This window comes from Phoca vitulina, unplaced genomic scaffold (genome assembly GCF_004348235.1).
Source record: "Phoca vitulina isolate PV1807 unplaced genomic scaffold, GSC_HSeal_1.0 scaffold3, whole genome shotgun sequence".
NCBI classification, from domain to species: Eukaryota; Metazoa; Chordata; class Mammalia; order Carnivora; family Phocidae; genus Phoca; species Phoca vitulina.
In genome coordinates, this window is record NW_022589706.1 from 35,182,820 (window position 1) to 35,197,766 (window position 14,947).

The 14,947-nt window shown below is 36.2% G+C and overlaps 1 protein-coding gene across 4 annotated transcripts in view; it reads left to right on the forward strand.

The window, feature by feature from the left end:
• Positions 1 to 14,947, forward strand: part of SLAIN2 (SLAIN motif family member 2) — an 82,833-nt gene that overhangs the window by 37,020 nt on the left and 30,866 nt on the right. For all 4 annotated transcript variants that reach the window (XM_032400317.1, XM_032400318.1, XM_032400319.1 and 1 more), the window contains exons 2-6: positions 361 to 509; positions 6,622 to 6,786; positions 8,987 to 9,148; positions 13,055 to 13,414; positions 13,851 to 13,988. In XM_032400317.1, coding sequence (XP_032256208.1) covers positions 361 to 509; positions 6,622 to 6,786; positions 8,987 to 9,148; positions 13,055 to 13,414; positions 13,851 to 13,988 — 974 coding nt within the window. The remainder of the gene's footprint in view (positions 1 to 360; positions 510 to 6,621; positions 6,787 to 8,986; positions 9,149 to 13,054; positions 13,415 to 13,850; positions 13,989 to 14,947) is intronic.

Here is a 14,947-nt window from a genome sequence, read left to right on the forward strand (position 1 = left end):
GACAATACTTAATGATATGGTTATATTAGGGAGTTGGTCAAGTACTGGTGAAAACAGAAGAAACTACTGTAAAGACAGATGTTTGCTCATAGTTTTTGTAATGAGACTAAAAGAGAAAAATAAGACATTTTAGGATTGGACAGTTGGCTTCATTTGGGTTTATTTAAAATTTGAAATTTCGGTTAATTTTGCTCGTTTTAGTGTCATTTTCTTTTTACGCACAAAGTAAAATGTGGATGATTTTAAAGATAATCTATGATACCTACGACGCCCCCCTCCCAGTTTAAATCTGTCCAAAAGAATCTCTATCTTATGACCTTGTGCTTAATAATGGATGTTACCCTTTTTGTTTTCTTCTAGGCTGTATTCATCACCAAAGAAAAAACTTACACCAATGCAGAAATCAGTTAGTCCATTAGTTTGGTGCAGGCAAGTTTTGGATTACCCAAGTCCTGATGTTGAATGTGCTAAAAAGTCTCTTATCCACAAACTTGATCAAACTATGTCAGGTATGTCTATAATTTTACTTGTAAATGCGTCTCTTTTTTAATCAAAAACCAGATAAATGTTGAGTGGGTATGTTTTTAGGAAGGCAATTCTTTGCTTGGTAGTGTTTTTTGAATCTCATTGTGCATGCCATCATGAGTTTTTGCCATATGCACATAACCCTGTGCTATTACTTAATAGCTTTTTTTCCCCCAATCTTTTCATTTTTATTTCACTTCATCCTGAAGAATAATATCCATGGGGGCACCTGGGTGGGTCAGTTGGTTAAGCGTTTGCCTTTGGCTCAGGTCATGGTCCTGGGGTCCTGGGATGGAGCCCCACATTAGGTTCCTTACTCAGCTGGGAGTCTGCTTCTCCCTCTGACCCTCCCTCCTGCTCATGCATGTGCGCTCTCCCCCTCTCCCTCCTTCTCTCTCTCAAATGAATAAGTAAAATCTTAAAAATATAATATCCATGAAATAATGGGTTTTTGCAGCAGGGTTTTTTTCCCAATGCAAGTTAAAACAAATAACTTTTAAAAAATAGGTTTGGTATCATCTAAAATCATCTCACTACCCTCGGGAAATTCTGATGTGGTAGAAAGGTACAGCCGGAGAACCTAAGAGACCTCATTCTCACTCTAGCACTTAGTTACTGAGTGACTCTCGGCATTATTTAACTTCTGTGAGCTCAGTTTTCTCATAAGAATGATGAACCTTGTACATTTATTTTAAGGACTAGATGATAGTGTTTTTGCAAGAGCCTAGCATGTTTCTCTGGCTCATAGTAGGTACTTAATAAATGTATTCATTTTCTTTCCCTTGTTTTTTGTTTCTAACTTGGCATTTTAGTTCAGATTGCTTTTATGCTCTTTTGTTTAATAGCACTCACAAAGCTGACAAAATGTGTCTGTCACTATTTATGGCATTTAATATAGCATGCCAGTGTGGGTAGAAATGTAGGAAAAATATTATTTACTCTTTCTTGGAATTTCTCTCCATCTCTTAAGAATGTTACTGTTTTTTGGAATACTTACGTAGTGAGGAATTGATGTGTGGTTACTAATCCTAAATAGGTTTTCTGTTTTGCCTTGTATTTACTTGACAGCCATGTACTTAAAATCGCTTATTTTGCTTAATTATTAAAACTGTGCTACTATTAGAGTGTAAGCTGAAAATGTTCTGGGGAGGCAAAGGGGAGACTAAACAGTTAACCTGGCATACGATGAAGCATAGTTTGATAGGCTAGAAGTAGTGGTTATTACATGAAAATAACATATAAGATGTGATTACAGAGCTTCTGAATCTGTTTTGACACCAAATTGTTAACTTTTTCCTTGTGTGGAGGATCCTTTTTGAAAAAGCAATCGCTTTTATGTAATTTTAAAAAATGTTTTTTCTCCCATCTAAGTACTAACCAGGCCTGACCATGCTTAGCTTCCAAGACCAGACAAGATCAGTATGTTCAGGTGGTATGGCCATAGACTAAAAATGTTTTTTCTGAATATTAAGTGTTTATAGAATTATATCCTGGAGCTTGACTTAAATTATACTTATAAGAGATGATTAGAAATATGTAGACAAGGTAGTAGACAATTTGAAATAACTGGAAAATTTCTAACTTATTCCAGTTAGGTGATATTAAAGATTTATTTGAGAGAAGAGCATATGCGTGTGCGCGTATGCACACATGTGTGAGCGGAGTGAGGAGAGAGAATCTCAAGCAGACTCCCCACTGAGCGTGGAGCCCAGTGCAGGGCTTGATCTCATGACCCTGAGATCATGACCTGAGCCAAAATCAAGAGTCAGATGTTTAACTGACTGAGCCACCAGGGTGCCCCTAGATGATATTATTTAGATGTTTATTAAAAACATCTTTAGGAACAATTTTCTAGTATTCTATCTCATCTTAGAAATACTGTAAGTATATTTTACAGTTAGGAGTTTTCATCATTCAGTACTGTATGTTCATAACCTATTATGTGCTATGTATTGTTCTCAGCTCTGAGGATATTGCAATGAATAAAATAGACCAGAGCTTATATTCTAATGGGTGTGGCAGACAATAGATAAATAAACATTAAAAAAAGGGTTGGCAAGCTTTTTCTATAAATAGCCAGATAGTAAACATCTTAGGCTTTGTGGACTATGAATGGGCATGGCTGTGTTACAGTAAAGCTTTATTTACAAAAAGAAGTGATGGGCTGGATTTGGCTCACAGGCTATAATTTACTAAACCCTCATTTAAAACATCCTAAGACATAGGAAGTATTAACAATTGGTAATTAGTAAGTTGCACTTAGAAGGAGAAAACCAAAATAGCACCTCAAAAATAGCAATTTGAGGGAGTAGCTTTTTGCTTTATTATATAACAAGGTATTAAAGATAGTGGGAGTGTGTAAGAGAAACTGTTACTCCTGAACTACTAGATGTAATCAAGTACTGGATTTAATGCTGTGCATCCATCAGCACTGTCCATCTCCAGAACTTTTTCATCATCCCATACTAAAATTCTGTATCCATTAAATTTCCCATTTCCCCGTCCCCCATCTGCCCACCTTTTAAGTTTAGGGTGACCCAGGTCTCTTTTGTCTGGATTCCCTCTGTTTTGATTATTTTATCCATTCATATGGTGGCCAGATCCTCTATTCAAATTAATCTTATTCATCATGTATATATTCAGTTAATATTTACTGAGAGCCTGGTATGTATCAGACTTTGGGGAAAGGGTAGAGGATACATGATGAGGAAACACTAACACTGTACCTGAACTCATGGAGTTGGTCATTTACTAGGGGAAATGTACTAATACAAAATAATTTTTATAACTGGTGATATGTAATGAAAGAATGGTACCTAGTGCTTTGAGCTTTGAGAAATAGGAATTTTACCTCAGGAAGCAATGTTTGACCTGAGTCCTAAAGATTCAGAAAAATGTGAGTGATTTAAGGGGGAAGGTGGAAGAGGGAGTAACGTATTCCAAGTAGAGAAGATAGCATGTGCAAAGGCTCTGTGGGAGGCCTGTGGGAGCATGTGGGTGGAGTATGGCCCACACTTGAGGACCTGGAACAAGCCAGGGTGGTGGCTGGAGAAGACTAAGGAAGGGAGAGATGTGAGGTATGGCCAGAAAGATATGTAGGAGACAGACTTTGCAAGGCCTTATAGATTATGTTAAAGGTTTTGGACTTCATTCTAAAAGCAATAGAAAGATATTGGAGGGTTTTATTCAAGGGTGTGGTGTGTATGGGCAGGAAGACGTGATCAGATTTGCATTTTGGTTAAGGTCTTGCTTAGCTGTAGTATGGAAAGTAGATTGGAAAGGGCCAAAAGTGAATGAATGTAGTATGCTTTTGAGGGGGGTTGATAATGACAGCTGAGCAGTGTGTGTTGATGGTAGTGGAGATGAAAAGATGTGGAAGGAAAAATGAACGAACCAGATTTGAGGGAGAAGTATCAACAATGATCTAGGTTTCCAGCTTGTGTGACAGGATGAATGTTATTAATCATTCTGAGATAATAAACCCAGGAAGAGAATTCAGTGTTAGTGGGAAAATCCTGAGTTTGAATTTAGAAATGTTGACTCTGAGGTACACATGCCATACCTATAGGGGAGACATTAAATAGGCAGCACACATGGGACTGAAGTCCAGGAAAACTTAGGACTGGAGATACAAATAATGGGGAGTTTTTGGAATACAGATAATAACTGATGTCATGGGTATGAATGAGATTTTTTTTTTTAAAGATTTTATTTATTTGAGAGAGAGAGAGAGAGCACATGAGAGGGGGGAGGGTCAGAGGGAGAAGCAGATTCCCTGCTGAGCAGGGAGCCCGATGCGGGACTCGATCCCGGGACTCCAGGATCATGACCTGAGCCGAAGGCAGTCGCTTAACCAACTGAGCCACCCAGGCGCCCATGAATGAGATTTTTTAGGAGAAGGAATATGATATAGAGTGAGAAGATAAAAGGGCTGAGGACTTGAAATGCTAGGGATTAAACAAATAACCAAGTACAAGAGAATAAGCTTAAAAGGAGATCAAAGAGTAAAGGGGAAGAAATTAGCACCCCAATTTCTGCTCAGGTTGGTATTTCTGAGATCCTGCCACATACTACATACTAAATATGTTTAAAGTGTGGCATCTTGTCTCATGGTGAATATGGACAAAACCACATTGTCCAACTTAAACTACACCATCCAACTAAACAGAAAAACTAAACAGAAAACACATGTTCCTTCTCTCTAAAGCACTACTCTGCCCAGTAGGTAAACCAGAAACTTTAGAGTCATCTTATTTTGTTTCCTTTAGTAATCCTTCTAGTTTTTAATACTGATTCTTTTTTTTTCCTTTTTTATATTTGTCTCCTCTACTGCGTAGTTCAGTCTAATTATTCAACATAAAAATGTCCATCAGTTTTCTTCTTCTTTTTTTTTTTTTAAAGATTTTATTTATTTGACAGAGAGAGACACAGCGAGAGAGGGAACACCAGCAAGGGGAGTGGGAGAGGGAGAAGCAGGCTTCCCGCAGAGCAGGGAGCCAATGCGGGGCTCGATCCCAGGACCCTGGGATCATAACCTGAGCCGAAGGCAGACACTTAACGACTGAGCCACCCAGGCGCCCCCATCAGTTTTCTTCTTAAACTGTTTGGATCATATTACTCTTGCTCAAAATTCACGGATATGAATAAAGTTCATTCTCCTGAGCATAGTTTCCAGGACTTCCATGACCTAGCCAGCCATGTTTTCCTGTTTTGTCCCTCAGCTATGTGTTTTACTTTTCTATATTACTCACTCTTTCTTCCTGAGTATACTGTGTATTTTCAAGGCACTGCTTTTGTTCCTATCACAAACACGGATGAAAGCACACACTTTGCTCATTTTCAGTGGTCTGTCAAACTGCTGCTCATCCTCTCAAGACTGCTCCAGTGCTTCATTCCAAAAAGCCTTACCCAGTTTCTCTCAATTGTAAGGAATTACTCTTATCTCAGAAGTTCCACAGCTCTTTGCACCTTTATGATAGTACTCATTTAGTTTTGCCCTGAAGTCATTGTTTTTTTCCTGCCTGCACTACTTGGTTGTAAGCTTCTTGAAAAATAGTGCCATGTCACATTTGTCTATACGTTCTACATATTGCTTTGCCAATGGTCTGAAATATTGAATAAGCTATGGATTTTAGAATAGAATAAAGAAATACTATTTTAAGTATTAATTTTTCATGTATATAATTGCACTCAATATCTTAGTTCTACTTTTGTACTGTTTCTATAATTTTATACGCATAGCATAAATTTTTCTTTCCTCTTTTGGCAGAAGTATTCCCCTTGGGTCAGAAAACTGGGGTTCGGGGGGGGAGGCTTTTTTCTTTTTAAAAAGAGAATTCTCACACGTTTGACCTTAATCTGGCCTAAGTAGTCAATATTGCTTTATTTTTTTCAAAAATCCAAACTTTGGAAAGACTGTTTTTATTTTTATCTATTTTTAAAATTTTTTTAAAGATTTTTATTTGTCAGAGAGAGAGAGAGGGAGGGAGCACAAGCAGGGAGAGCAGGAGAGGGAGAAGCAGGCTCCCCACTGATCAAGGAGTCCAACGTGGGACTCTATCCCAGGACTCTGGGATCATGACCTGAGCCAAAGGCAGACGCTTAACTGATTGAGCCACCCAGGCGCCCCTGGAAAGACTGTTTTTAGATCTCATTTTATAGGGGTTTTTTTTTTTCCTTTTTCTTTGCAATACGTGTTTGTTATAGAAAAATGAGAAAACACAAATATACCTTTTCATTCATTTTATTTTTTAAGGCTATTCAGGGTTGATACAGTTGGAACAAACTTTCCAACAAGATAGAAGTAAATTAATTTAATGGTTAATAATTTGTTGAGAAGATATTCTTCTTGTGATATTATTTATGTTGTTTGGTGTGGCTACTGTTTTATTTGCATAGCACAATTGAAGATAATGGAAATATATTGTTGGAGTTCTTAATATGTATTATATGTATTTTCTCCTGCTACTGTAAGAATATTTCTGTATTTAAATTGAGATAATGACTTAATGAATTTCCCAATAAGAAAAACTTTTACGTAAAATGTGAACTTTTCTCGGTTATTAAATTTGATTTCTCCCCTTCTCATTAACACAGCTCTCAAGAGGCAGAATTTATATAATAATCCTTTCAACTCCATGAGTTACGCAAGTCCTTACAGTCCGAATGCAAGTAGCCCATACAGCAGTGGTTTCAATTCTCCATCCTCAACCCCAGTGCGACCTCCTATAGTCAAACAGCTAATACTTCCTGGAAATTCAGGTAAGGAGAAAATGAAATGGAATAATTAAGGAATTTACTGCCCTACCTCAAAAAAATATGTAATCATCAGTTGTTCAAGTTCTTTTATTTATGAAACTTTTAAGTGGTTAGAGAAAATATCAGTGAGGAGCACCAGGTGCCATTCTAGGCACCAGGGATACAGATAAACCAGGTTACCTCCATAAAGTTTTCTTAAGCATGTACTTAAAAGTTTGTATATATTGCTTGATTAGATTAACAAGCTTTTGATTCTTTTAACCAATAGATGCTTGCTGAATAGCTTGATTGGGTTGTACAAGCTAAAAATAAGAGTTCTTTTTTTAAAATAGCATTTTCCTTTTATTTATTTTTTTTAAGGATTTTATTTATTTGTCAGAGCACACGAGCAGGGGGAAGGGGTAGAAGCAGGGGGAGAAGCAGGCTCCCCACTGAGCAAGGAGCCTGATGCGGGCCTCTGTCCCAAGACCCTGGAATCATGACCTGAACTGAAGACAGCCACTTAACCAACTGAGCCACCTAGGCATCCCTAAAAATAAGAGCTCTTATTTTCACTTATTTTGTTAAACAATTTAAGCTTCATTTAATAAGCTTTGATATTGCACTTAACTAATAACATAAGGCCATATGTGAATGTGCCGACAGTGCGGAGCCCTAAATAATAGGGGAGGGATAGACTGCTGTAACTCAGAGAAAGAATGTTTGCTGTGGTTCTGACTGAGATGTTACTCTGTAACTTACTGTTCTTCAGAATTCACTCACTGGTTAACTCTTACTGCTGCTATCTTTATGGCTAATTATTATACCTTCCTTAAAAATTAAGGTTATTGTTAACCACCTCAAATTTTTGACCTGTGTATTCCCTAGTCTAATGATTTTTTTGACCCTGCTGTTTGCTTTGTACATAAGTTGTTACTCACTATTTATTTCACCCATGACTGTATACCAAAAAATATTTGTTTAATATAAAGAATTTTATTTGGGCACTATTTGAGCCTGACCTTGTATTACTTTTCCTATCATATGTACTGTGTTCTTCTTGATAATATAAACATTAACTATTTTGCTTTTCTTATATTCCTTTCACGTTGGAGCTAACTTTTCTCTTTCTTTTCAAGTTTTTATTTAAATTCTAGTTAGTTAACATATATGGTAAAGTTGGTTTCAGGTGTAGAATTTAGGGATTCATCAGTTACATATAACACTCAGTGAAAGTTGACTTTTATGGTAAAGAATTCTGGGAAACAAGCATTTCAGATAAATCTGTATTAGAAACATTAGTGACAGTGTTGGGATTTTATGCTTCACCAGAAGTTTATGATCTGATGAAAGCATTTCCTTAGAAATAAGTTAGACTCTTGGTTATGTATATCCTTTATTCCTCTGGCCTGTCTTCTATCCCCCTTTTTGTTTTGAGTGATTAAATGCTTTCTTTTAATCTAGTTATTTTCTTTACTCCATCTTTGTGCTTCACTGCTAAACTTCAGAGGACTCTCTGGATCCCCATTACTAGTTTGACAAAGGAATTTTGTAAACATGGCATAATGTAGGAAAAATGAGCCTATGTTCTTTTTTTGGTTTGTTCCTAAATCTCTAAAGAATCTTGATTTTCCTCAAATTATAGTTTTCTTGTTTAGGAAAAGTAGATGCTTTTATTCAGGGAAAAAGATAATGGTGTTTGCTAATGACTGAATTTGAGAGGAGAAAACCCATCATAAATTCATCTGTTTATGAGCAGTTTAACTGGCTATCTTATAAAAGCTGGAATCTTCTAACATGTATTGGACACCACCTACTTGCCAAGCACTGTGGTAAAAGTTTAATTGTTTCATAAGAGGATAGATAATTTATAGTTAAAATGAAAATGTTTTGTTTTTATGTCATAACATATGAAGGAGTCCCTAGAGTCTTCTTTATTCTTTTTTTTTTTCTAAGATTTTTTTAAGTAATCTCTTCACCCAACATGGGGCTCAAATTTACAGCTCTGAGATCAAGAGTCACACATTTCACCGCTCAGCCAGCCAGGTACCCCATTCCTCTTTATTTTTAATAAGATCAATTTTTAATTTCAATATTTGGGAATTTTTTAAACAGAGAAGGCAGAATAATGGTGAACTGAAGCAAAGATTTAGTATCAATTAGAACAGATGTTTATTCAGTTTTTGTTTCACCAAAGTTCAAATCTTTTTTTTTTTTTTTCAAGGTAATTTGAAAAGTTCATCAGACAGAAATCCTCCACTCAGCCCTCAGTCCTCTATAGACAGTGAGTTAAGTGCTTCAGAATTAGATGAAGATTCAATTGGATCCAATTATAAGCTAAATGATGTAACTGATGTACAGATTCTAGCTCGGATGCAGGAAGAAAGTAAGTATTTTAATTGTTAAAGTTGAGGTCTAGTTGAGGTATAATTTTGTTGGGGTTATTAAATAGGTCTTAAGATGTTGTGGAATAGTAATAGAAATGTTAAAATTTCAGAGGCTTATTCAACATATAGACTTGCTTGTTCATTAACTTATTTTCAGAGTTCATTTTACATAGAAAAGCTTGTTGTGTGAGGAGCAAAGAAAGGCAGGTAATACTCTACTTCAATGACTGGTAACCATACCCTGCATGTTACTTTGCACAGGAACTCTCTAGAGTAGTTACTACTCTATTACTTTGTGTTTTCTTATTCTAGACCAGTGTTTCTCAACCTTTTTCCATTATTAGCCCCCCCAAAGAACCTTTTCAGACATTTTTTTTCCTTTTTTGCCTACCATCTCCCACCATGACATTTTAATATCACAGATATACCCTGCATCTCTTTATGTACAATGAAGACCACAAATTATTATGATATCTAAGATTTTTTCATACCCCAAGAACCAGTTATCGCCCCTTCGGGGCATATATCACCACTCTCAGAATATATGGTATAGACTACAAAAAAAAGACCTTTATGAGAAAATTGGAATTAGGACATTAAATGAGGTAAAGCATATGATATTGCTTTGGTTCAGAGTGGTCCTTGCAACTTTTTAGGTCACAGATACCTTTGAGAATCTAATAAAAATTATATCCCTTGCCATCCCCGAAACGCACATATGCACAAAATTTTTCATACTATTTTAAGGGTTCATAGATGCCCTGGCTCTCATTATAAGATGGTGGTGAGAGTATTATTATTGCCTATACATTTCTTTCCTTTTTTTTTTTTAAAGTTGTCAGAGAGAGAGAGCACAAGCGGGGGAGCAGCAGGCAGAGCAGGCAGAGGGAGAAGCAGGCTCCCGGCCGAGATGCGGGGCTCGATCCCAGGACCCTGGGATCACGACCCGAGCCAAAGGCGAACGCTTGACTGACTGAGCCACCCAGGCATCCATATACATTTCTTTTTAATGCAAATGACAATTCATTCTTATTTATATAGTTGCACTTTTCACATTTGTGTATAAAATATTTGAAAAAATATTTCAGCACACAAAATGTGAGTATATAAAGATGAGGAATGAAAAGAGTAAGTGAAAATAATCAGGCTAAAAAAATCACAGTGTCATTCTCAGGAGGTCATGAAAAGATTCTCAACCTGAAGAAACAGGAAAACTTGAACATGTGAAGTACCCTCACCTAATTATAATGATAATAGTACATATTTTTAAAAGGCTTTTAGAAAGGACGGGATTGTTTTATATATTTAGTAAAGTATTATGGTTTGCCTATACATTTTATCATAAGATACCACAAGCTTAACTGTGAAGTAAGCAGTCTCTCTAAAGTGACCCCCTTAACCTTTACAATGAAAAGATTCTTGAAGCGCACGTTTCAGAGTGTTGAAGTTGGCTGAGGGTAATGGAGCATTGCTATAATTTAGTTGAAATACTTTCTGCTTTAGGCCCTTTTATATAAATATGGAGTTTTATTAAGCTATAACATTTATTAAGAAACTGCAGAATGTTATTCTGCTGATTCATTTCCCGTTTTTACACAACTTCTCATAGAAAAATAGAAAGATTTGGTGCTTGCTTTGTCTTAAGCCCTAGAAACTAATAATATGGTACCCTTTTCTTCTGTAATTATGTATAACTCCTCATTGAGACTGTGGTATTGTCAGCTAGTGAGGGACTAGTTTTTGTCAGGGATGTGAAAGAATAAAGAATGCTTCCTCACTATAACTTAGAGTTAATTCTCTCATTTCTTCGTTGAACTCTGACTTTTTAGACCCCAGGATTTTGTTAGAAACTCAACCAGCTATTTGCTGTCACTTTCATACTGTGTTTTGGTAACAAGTAAAAGAAATTTTAGCCTTACTTTATTTTTTTAAAAGATTTTATTTTTGTTTATTAGAGAGAGAGACCGAGAGACACCACAAGCAGGGGGAGGGGCCGAGGGAGAGTGAGAAGCAGGCTCCCCACTGAGTGGGGAGCCCGATGGAGGGCTCAATCCCAGGACCCTGGGATCATGACCTGAGCCGAAGGCAGACGCTTAGCCAACTGAGCCACCCAGGCTCCCCTTAGCCTTACTTTAATCATTCTTTTTAAGCCAACCACATGCACAAATATTTCTTTTTCTAGTGAATAAAAAAAAAAAAAAATGCTAAAAGTATGTCTGATACCTCCTTCAAAATGCCTGTTTTTTTTTTAAGTGAATGATATTTGTTCTAAAGTATCGTTTCTTCAGTTTTTTTGGGGTTTTTTTGTTTTTTAACAGAAATGTAGAATTATAGATTTTGGCTGTTGCCTGGTTAAGCCCCTTATTTTTAATATGAAAAACAGACAATCCTATAGAGATTGTTGCTTCCTTAGGATCCCCCTAGTACTGGAGGGCCTGCTTTGGGATCGGTGTTTTTCTTTGTAAAACAGTCCGCTGTCTTTTGTTAGGTGACTTTAATGCCGTGTTTGCTGGAAGGAGACACTATGTAACTTGTCAGTTACTAGTGAAACTTGTAACTTGACTGAAGGACCAGATAGGCTCAAGGAATCCGTAGTTTTATAGATACCCTAGTGTGATTATCACCCACTACTTTGGGTACCATATCGATAGCACTCTCTGTGTATGAGTACCCATCTTAAAAGTTTGAATACTACTCCATAATAGTAGAGCTTTTTTTTTTTTTTTTTAAAGATTTTATTTATTTATTTGACAGAGACACAGCAAGAGAGGGAACACAAGCAGGGGGAGCGGAAGAGGGAGAAGCAGGCTTCCCGTGGAGCAGGGAGCCTGATGCGGGGCTCAGTGCCAGGACCCTTTGACCATGACCTGAGCCAAAGGCAGATGCTTAGCGACTAAGACACCCAGGCACCCAGTAGTAGAGATCTTTTAAACTAGATTGTCCATAGTTAGCAGGACTTGCTCAAAATATTAGCTAAATTCTGTACTTTTCTTGAATATTAATTTTTTCTTCACTGAATATATATCATTTGTTTTTGTTTTTGTTCCAGAAGTTTTTATACTGTTTGAAGGGCCTAAGGTTCCTTGGGTGTTTCTGGAGGTGTCAAGATACATAGGGGACTCCTTTGAAAATTTGTACTTGATGGCTTAGAATTTAAGCTTGTTTTACTGAAGTCTCTTGGATGAAGCAACTGAAATTCCTTCATGCCCAAATATTGAATTCCTGAGGGTAGGATAGAAGTTTCCTTCATCGATAACATCAGTTTGAAGAAATTAGTATTCAGGGAGTTTATTTATCCACTGGTGTATTCTTTCGTTGGTTGCACAGTAATTGTTTTCCCTCAATATTTCTTAAATGTTGATCTCAAATTTCGATTATTGTCTTTAGGAGTAGAAATATTTTTTTTTTTTTTTAAAGATTTTATTTATTTATTTGACAGAGAGAGACACAGCGAGAGAGGGAACACAAGCAGGGAGAGTGGGAGAGGGAGAAGCAGGCTTCCCGCGGAGCAGGGAGCCCGATGCGGGGCTCGATCCCAGGACCCTGGGATCATGACCTGAGCCGAAGGCAGACGCTTAACGACTGAGCCACCCAGGCGCCCCAGGAGTAGAAATATTTTTAAGTTTATGGTTTCTCCCTCTACTATAGATTTCAGATTTGAGAAGAAAATGTTGGATTGGGCAAAAGTTTATAGAATTTCATTCAGTTTAAAAATAATCTTTTAAATGTTTTAGGCATCATTATATGGGATGATATCTAAGATGATTCAAGTGGAAAGGGAATTTTCCTTTATACTTTATACCCTGTTTGAATTTCTCAATGATACTCTTTTGTTTTTAAACTTCAAAAATATTTAAATGTTTAAAATACCTAAAGAAATGAAATAACGCATTCATTATTGTCAGGTCTCCGTCAGGAGTATGCAGCCACCACATCTCGGCGCAGTTCTGGTTCATCTTGCAATTCTACAAGACGGGGTACTTTTAGTGATCAGGAACTTGATGCGCAAAGTTTAGATGATGAAGATGACAATATGCATCATGCAGTATACCCTGCTGTTAACAGGTTTTCACCATCACCACGCAATTCACCTCGACCATCACCTAAGCAGTCACCCAGAAATTCACCTCGTTCACGATCTCCTGCTCGGGGAATAGAATATAGTAGAGTGTCCCCACAGCCTATGATTAGCCGCTTACAACAACCTCGCCTTTCACTTCAAGGTCATCCCACAGATTTACAGACAAGCAGTGTCAAAAATGAAGGTAATTAGAATGTTTCTGGAAAAACAATTGTCCTTCATATTTCAATATGAAAGTAACACAATTCTTACCAAGGTTTTGTATTTCAGATAAGTAGATCAAGAATTTGGTCAGTTTACTATTTTATTACTAGTGAATCAATACACAAAGGAGAAAGTGAATTATACTTGATTATGTTAGTGTTGCTTTGTCCTCATGAAGTGATCTGTATGTAGGTTTTGATTTAATTAATTTATAGTTCATTTAAAGCTTCTCTTCTACCCATTTATAGAACCTGGGTTGAGTTATTTATTTTTATAAGACATGTACTTCCTGTTAACTCTTCTAAAATATGCTGAATGCTTAAATAATTTGATTTGTGAATGCCAATTAATATTTTAACTCTTTCTTCAACTAAAAGAATGGTTTGATTTTTTTTTTCATTAAATTCTGTTGTTAGAAAAACTGAGACGCAGTCTTCCAAACCTGTCCCGAACATCTAGTACACAAGTTGACTCAGTGAAAAGCAGCAGAAGTGACTCAAATTTTCAAGTGCCAAATGGAGGAATACCTCGCATGCAACCTCAGGCTTCAGCCAGTAAGTATCGTTTATGTATCAGTTATTTAAAGGAAAGTGAAAATTATAGGTAGTAATTTTGTGCTGAATAGCTGTATTAAACCATATCTGTAGTAAAATGCAGTGATTATTTGTTGCTATAATAGCTATATTAAAATTCAAATCTTGTTCCTATAAGATATAAAATTTAAATTTTGTTCCATTTGTGTCAGTACTTGTATCTGTATGAAACTTTGGTCTCTCCAGAATTTTAAAATAAGCAAAGTCTACTGGCTAAATATATATGTATGCTCTTAAAAATATATATATGTATATTCCTTAAAAACCTATACCTTATATATCTGTATATATATACCTTATGTATACATAGATATAGAGATATATTCCTTAAAAACCTACACATTAAAAATAACAAGATTTTTGTGGGAAATAGTCCTGGAACAGACAACTTAAAACCCAAGCAGCTTTCTTACTAGAACATTAATAAAAAGCAATAATGATCCTGCAAAAAATACTAGCATAATCAAAAACATGTTAAATTTTCAATGACTTAAATAAATACTCCAGCAAATACAGAACTTCACTAAAAAAAAAAGTTGAAGGTAATTTGATGGAAAGGAAGAGCTGAGTGTTGAATGAAGAAGACATATGCAACAGAAACAAAGATGAGAAAGAATCATGAGGAAGGAACTTCTAAGACAGAGTAGCCAAACTGAGCCAAGAAGTGATATGGAAATAGATGGATACTGTGTACTTTAGTGTACAAGATGATTAAAAAAGAATTGAACACTTTCCAAAGAATATTATTAACTACAGTAGATAAGAGCATGTAATCAAACCAGTTTTAAACAAACTATCACAGTTATTCCTATAATTTTAGAAATGCTCTGTATGCATGTCTTGTATCCAACAGCTCACATCAGTCTTGTGGTCTGATTGACTCAGTTCCTTTGTAGCATATTATGTCACTGGTTGAAGTG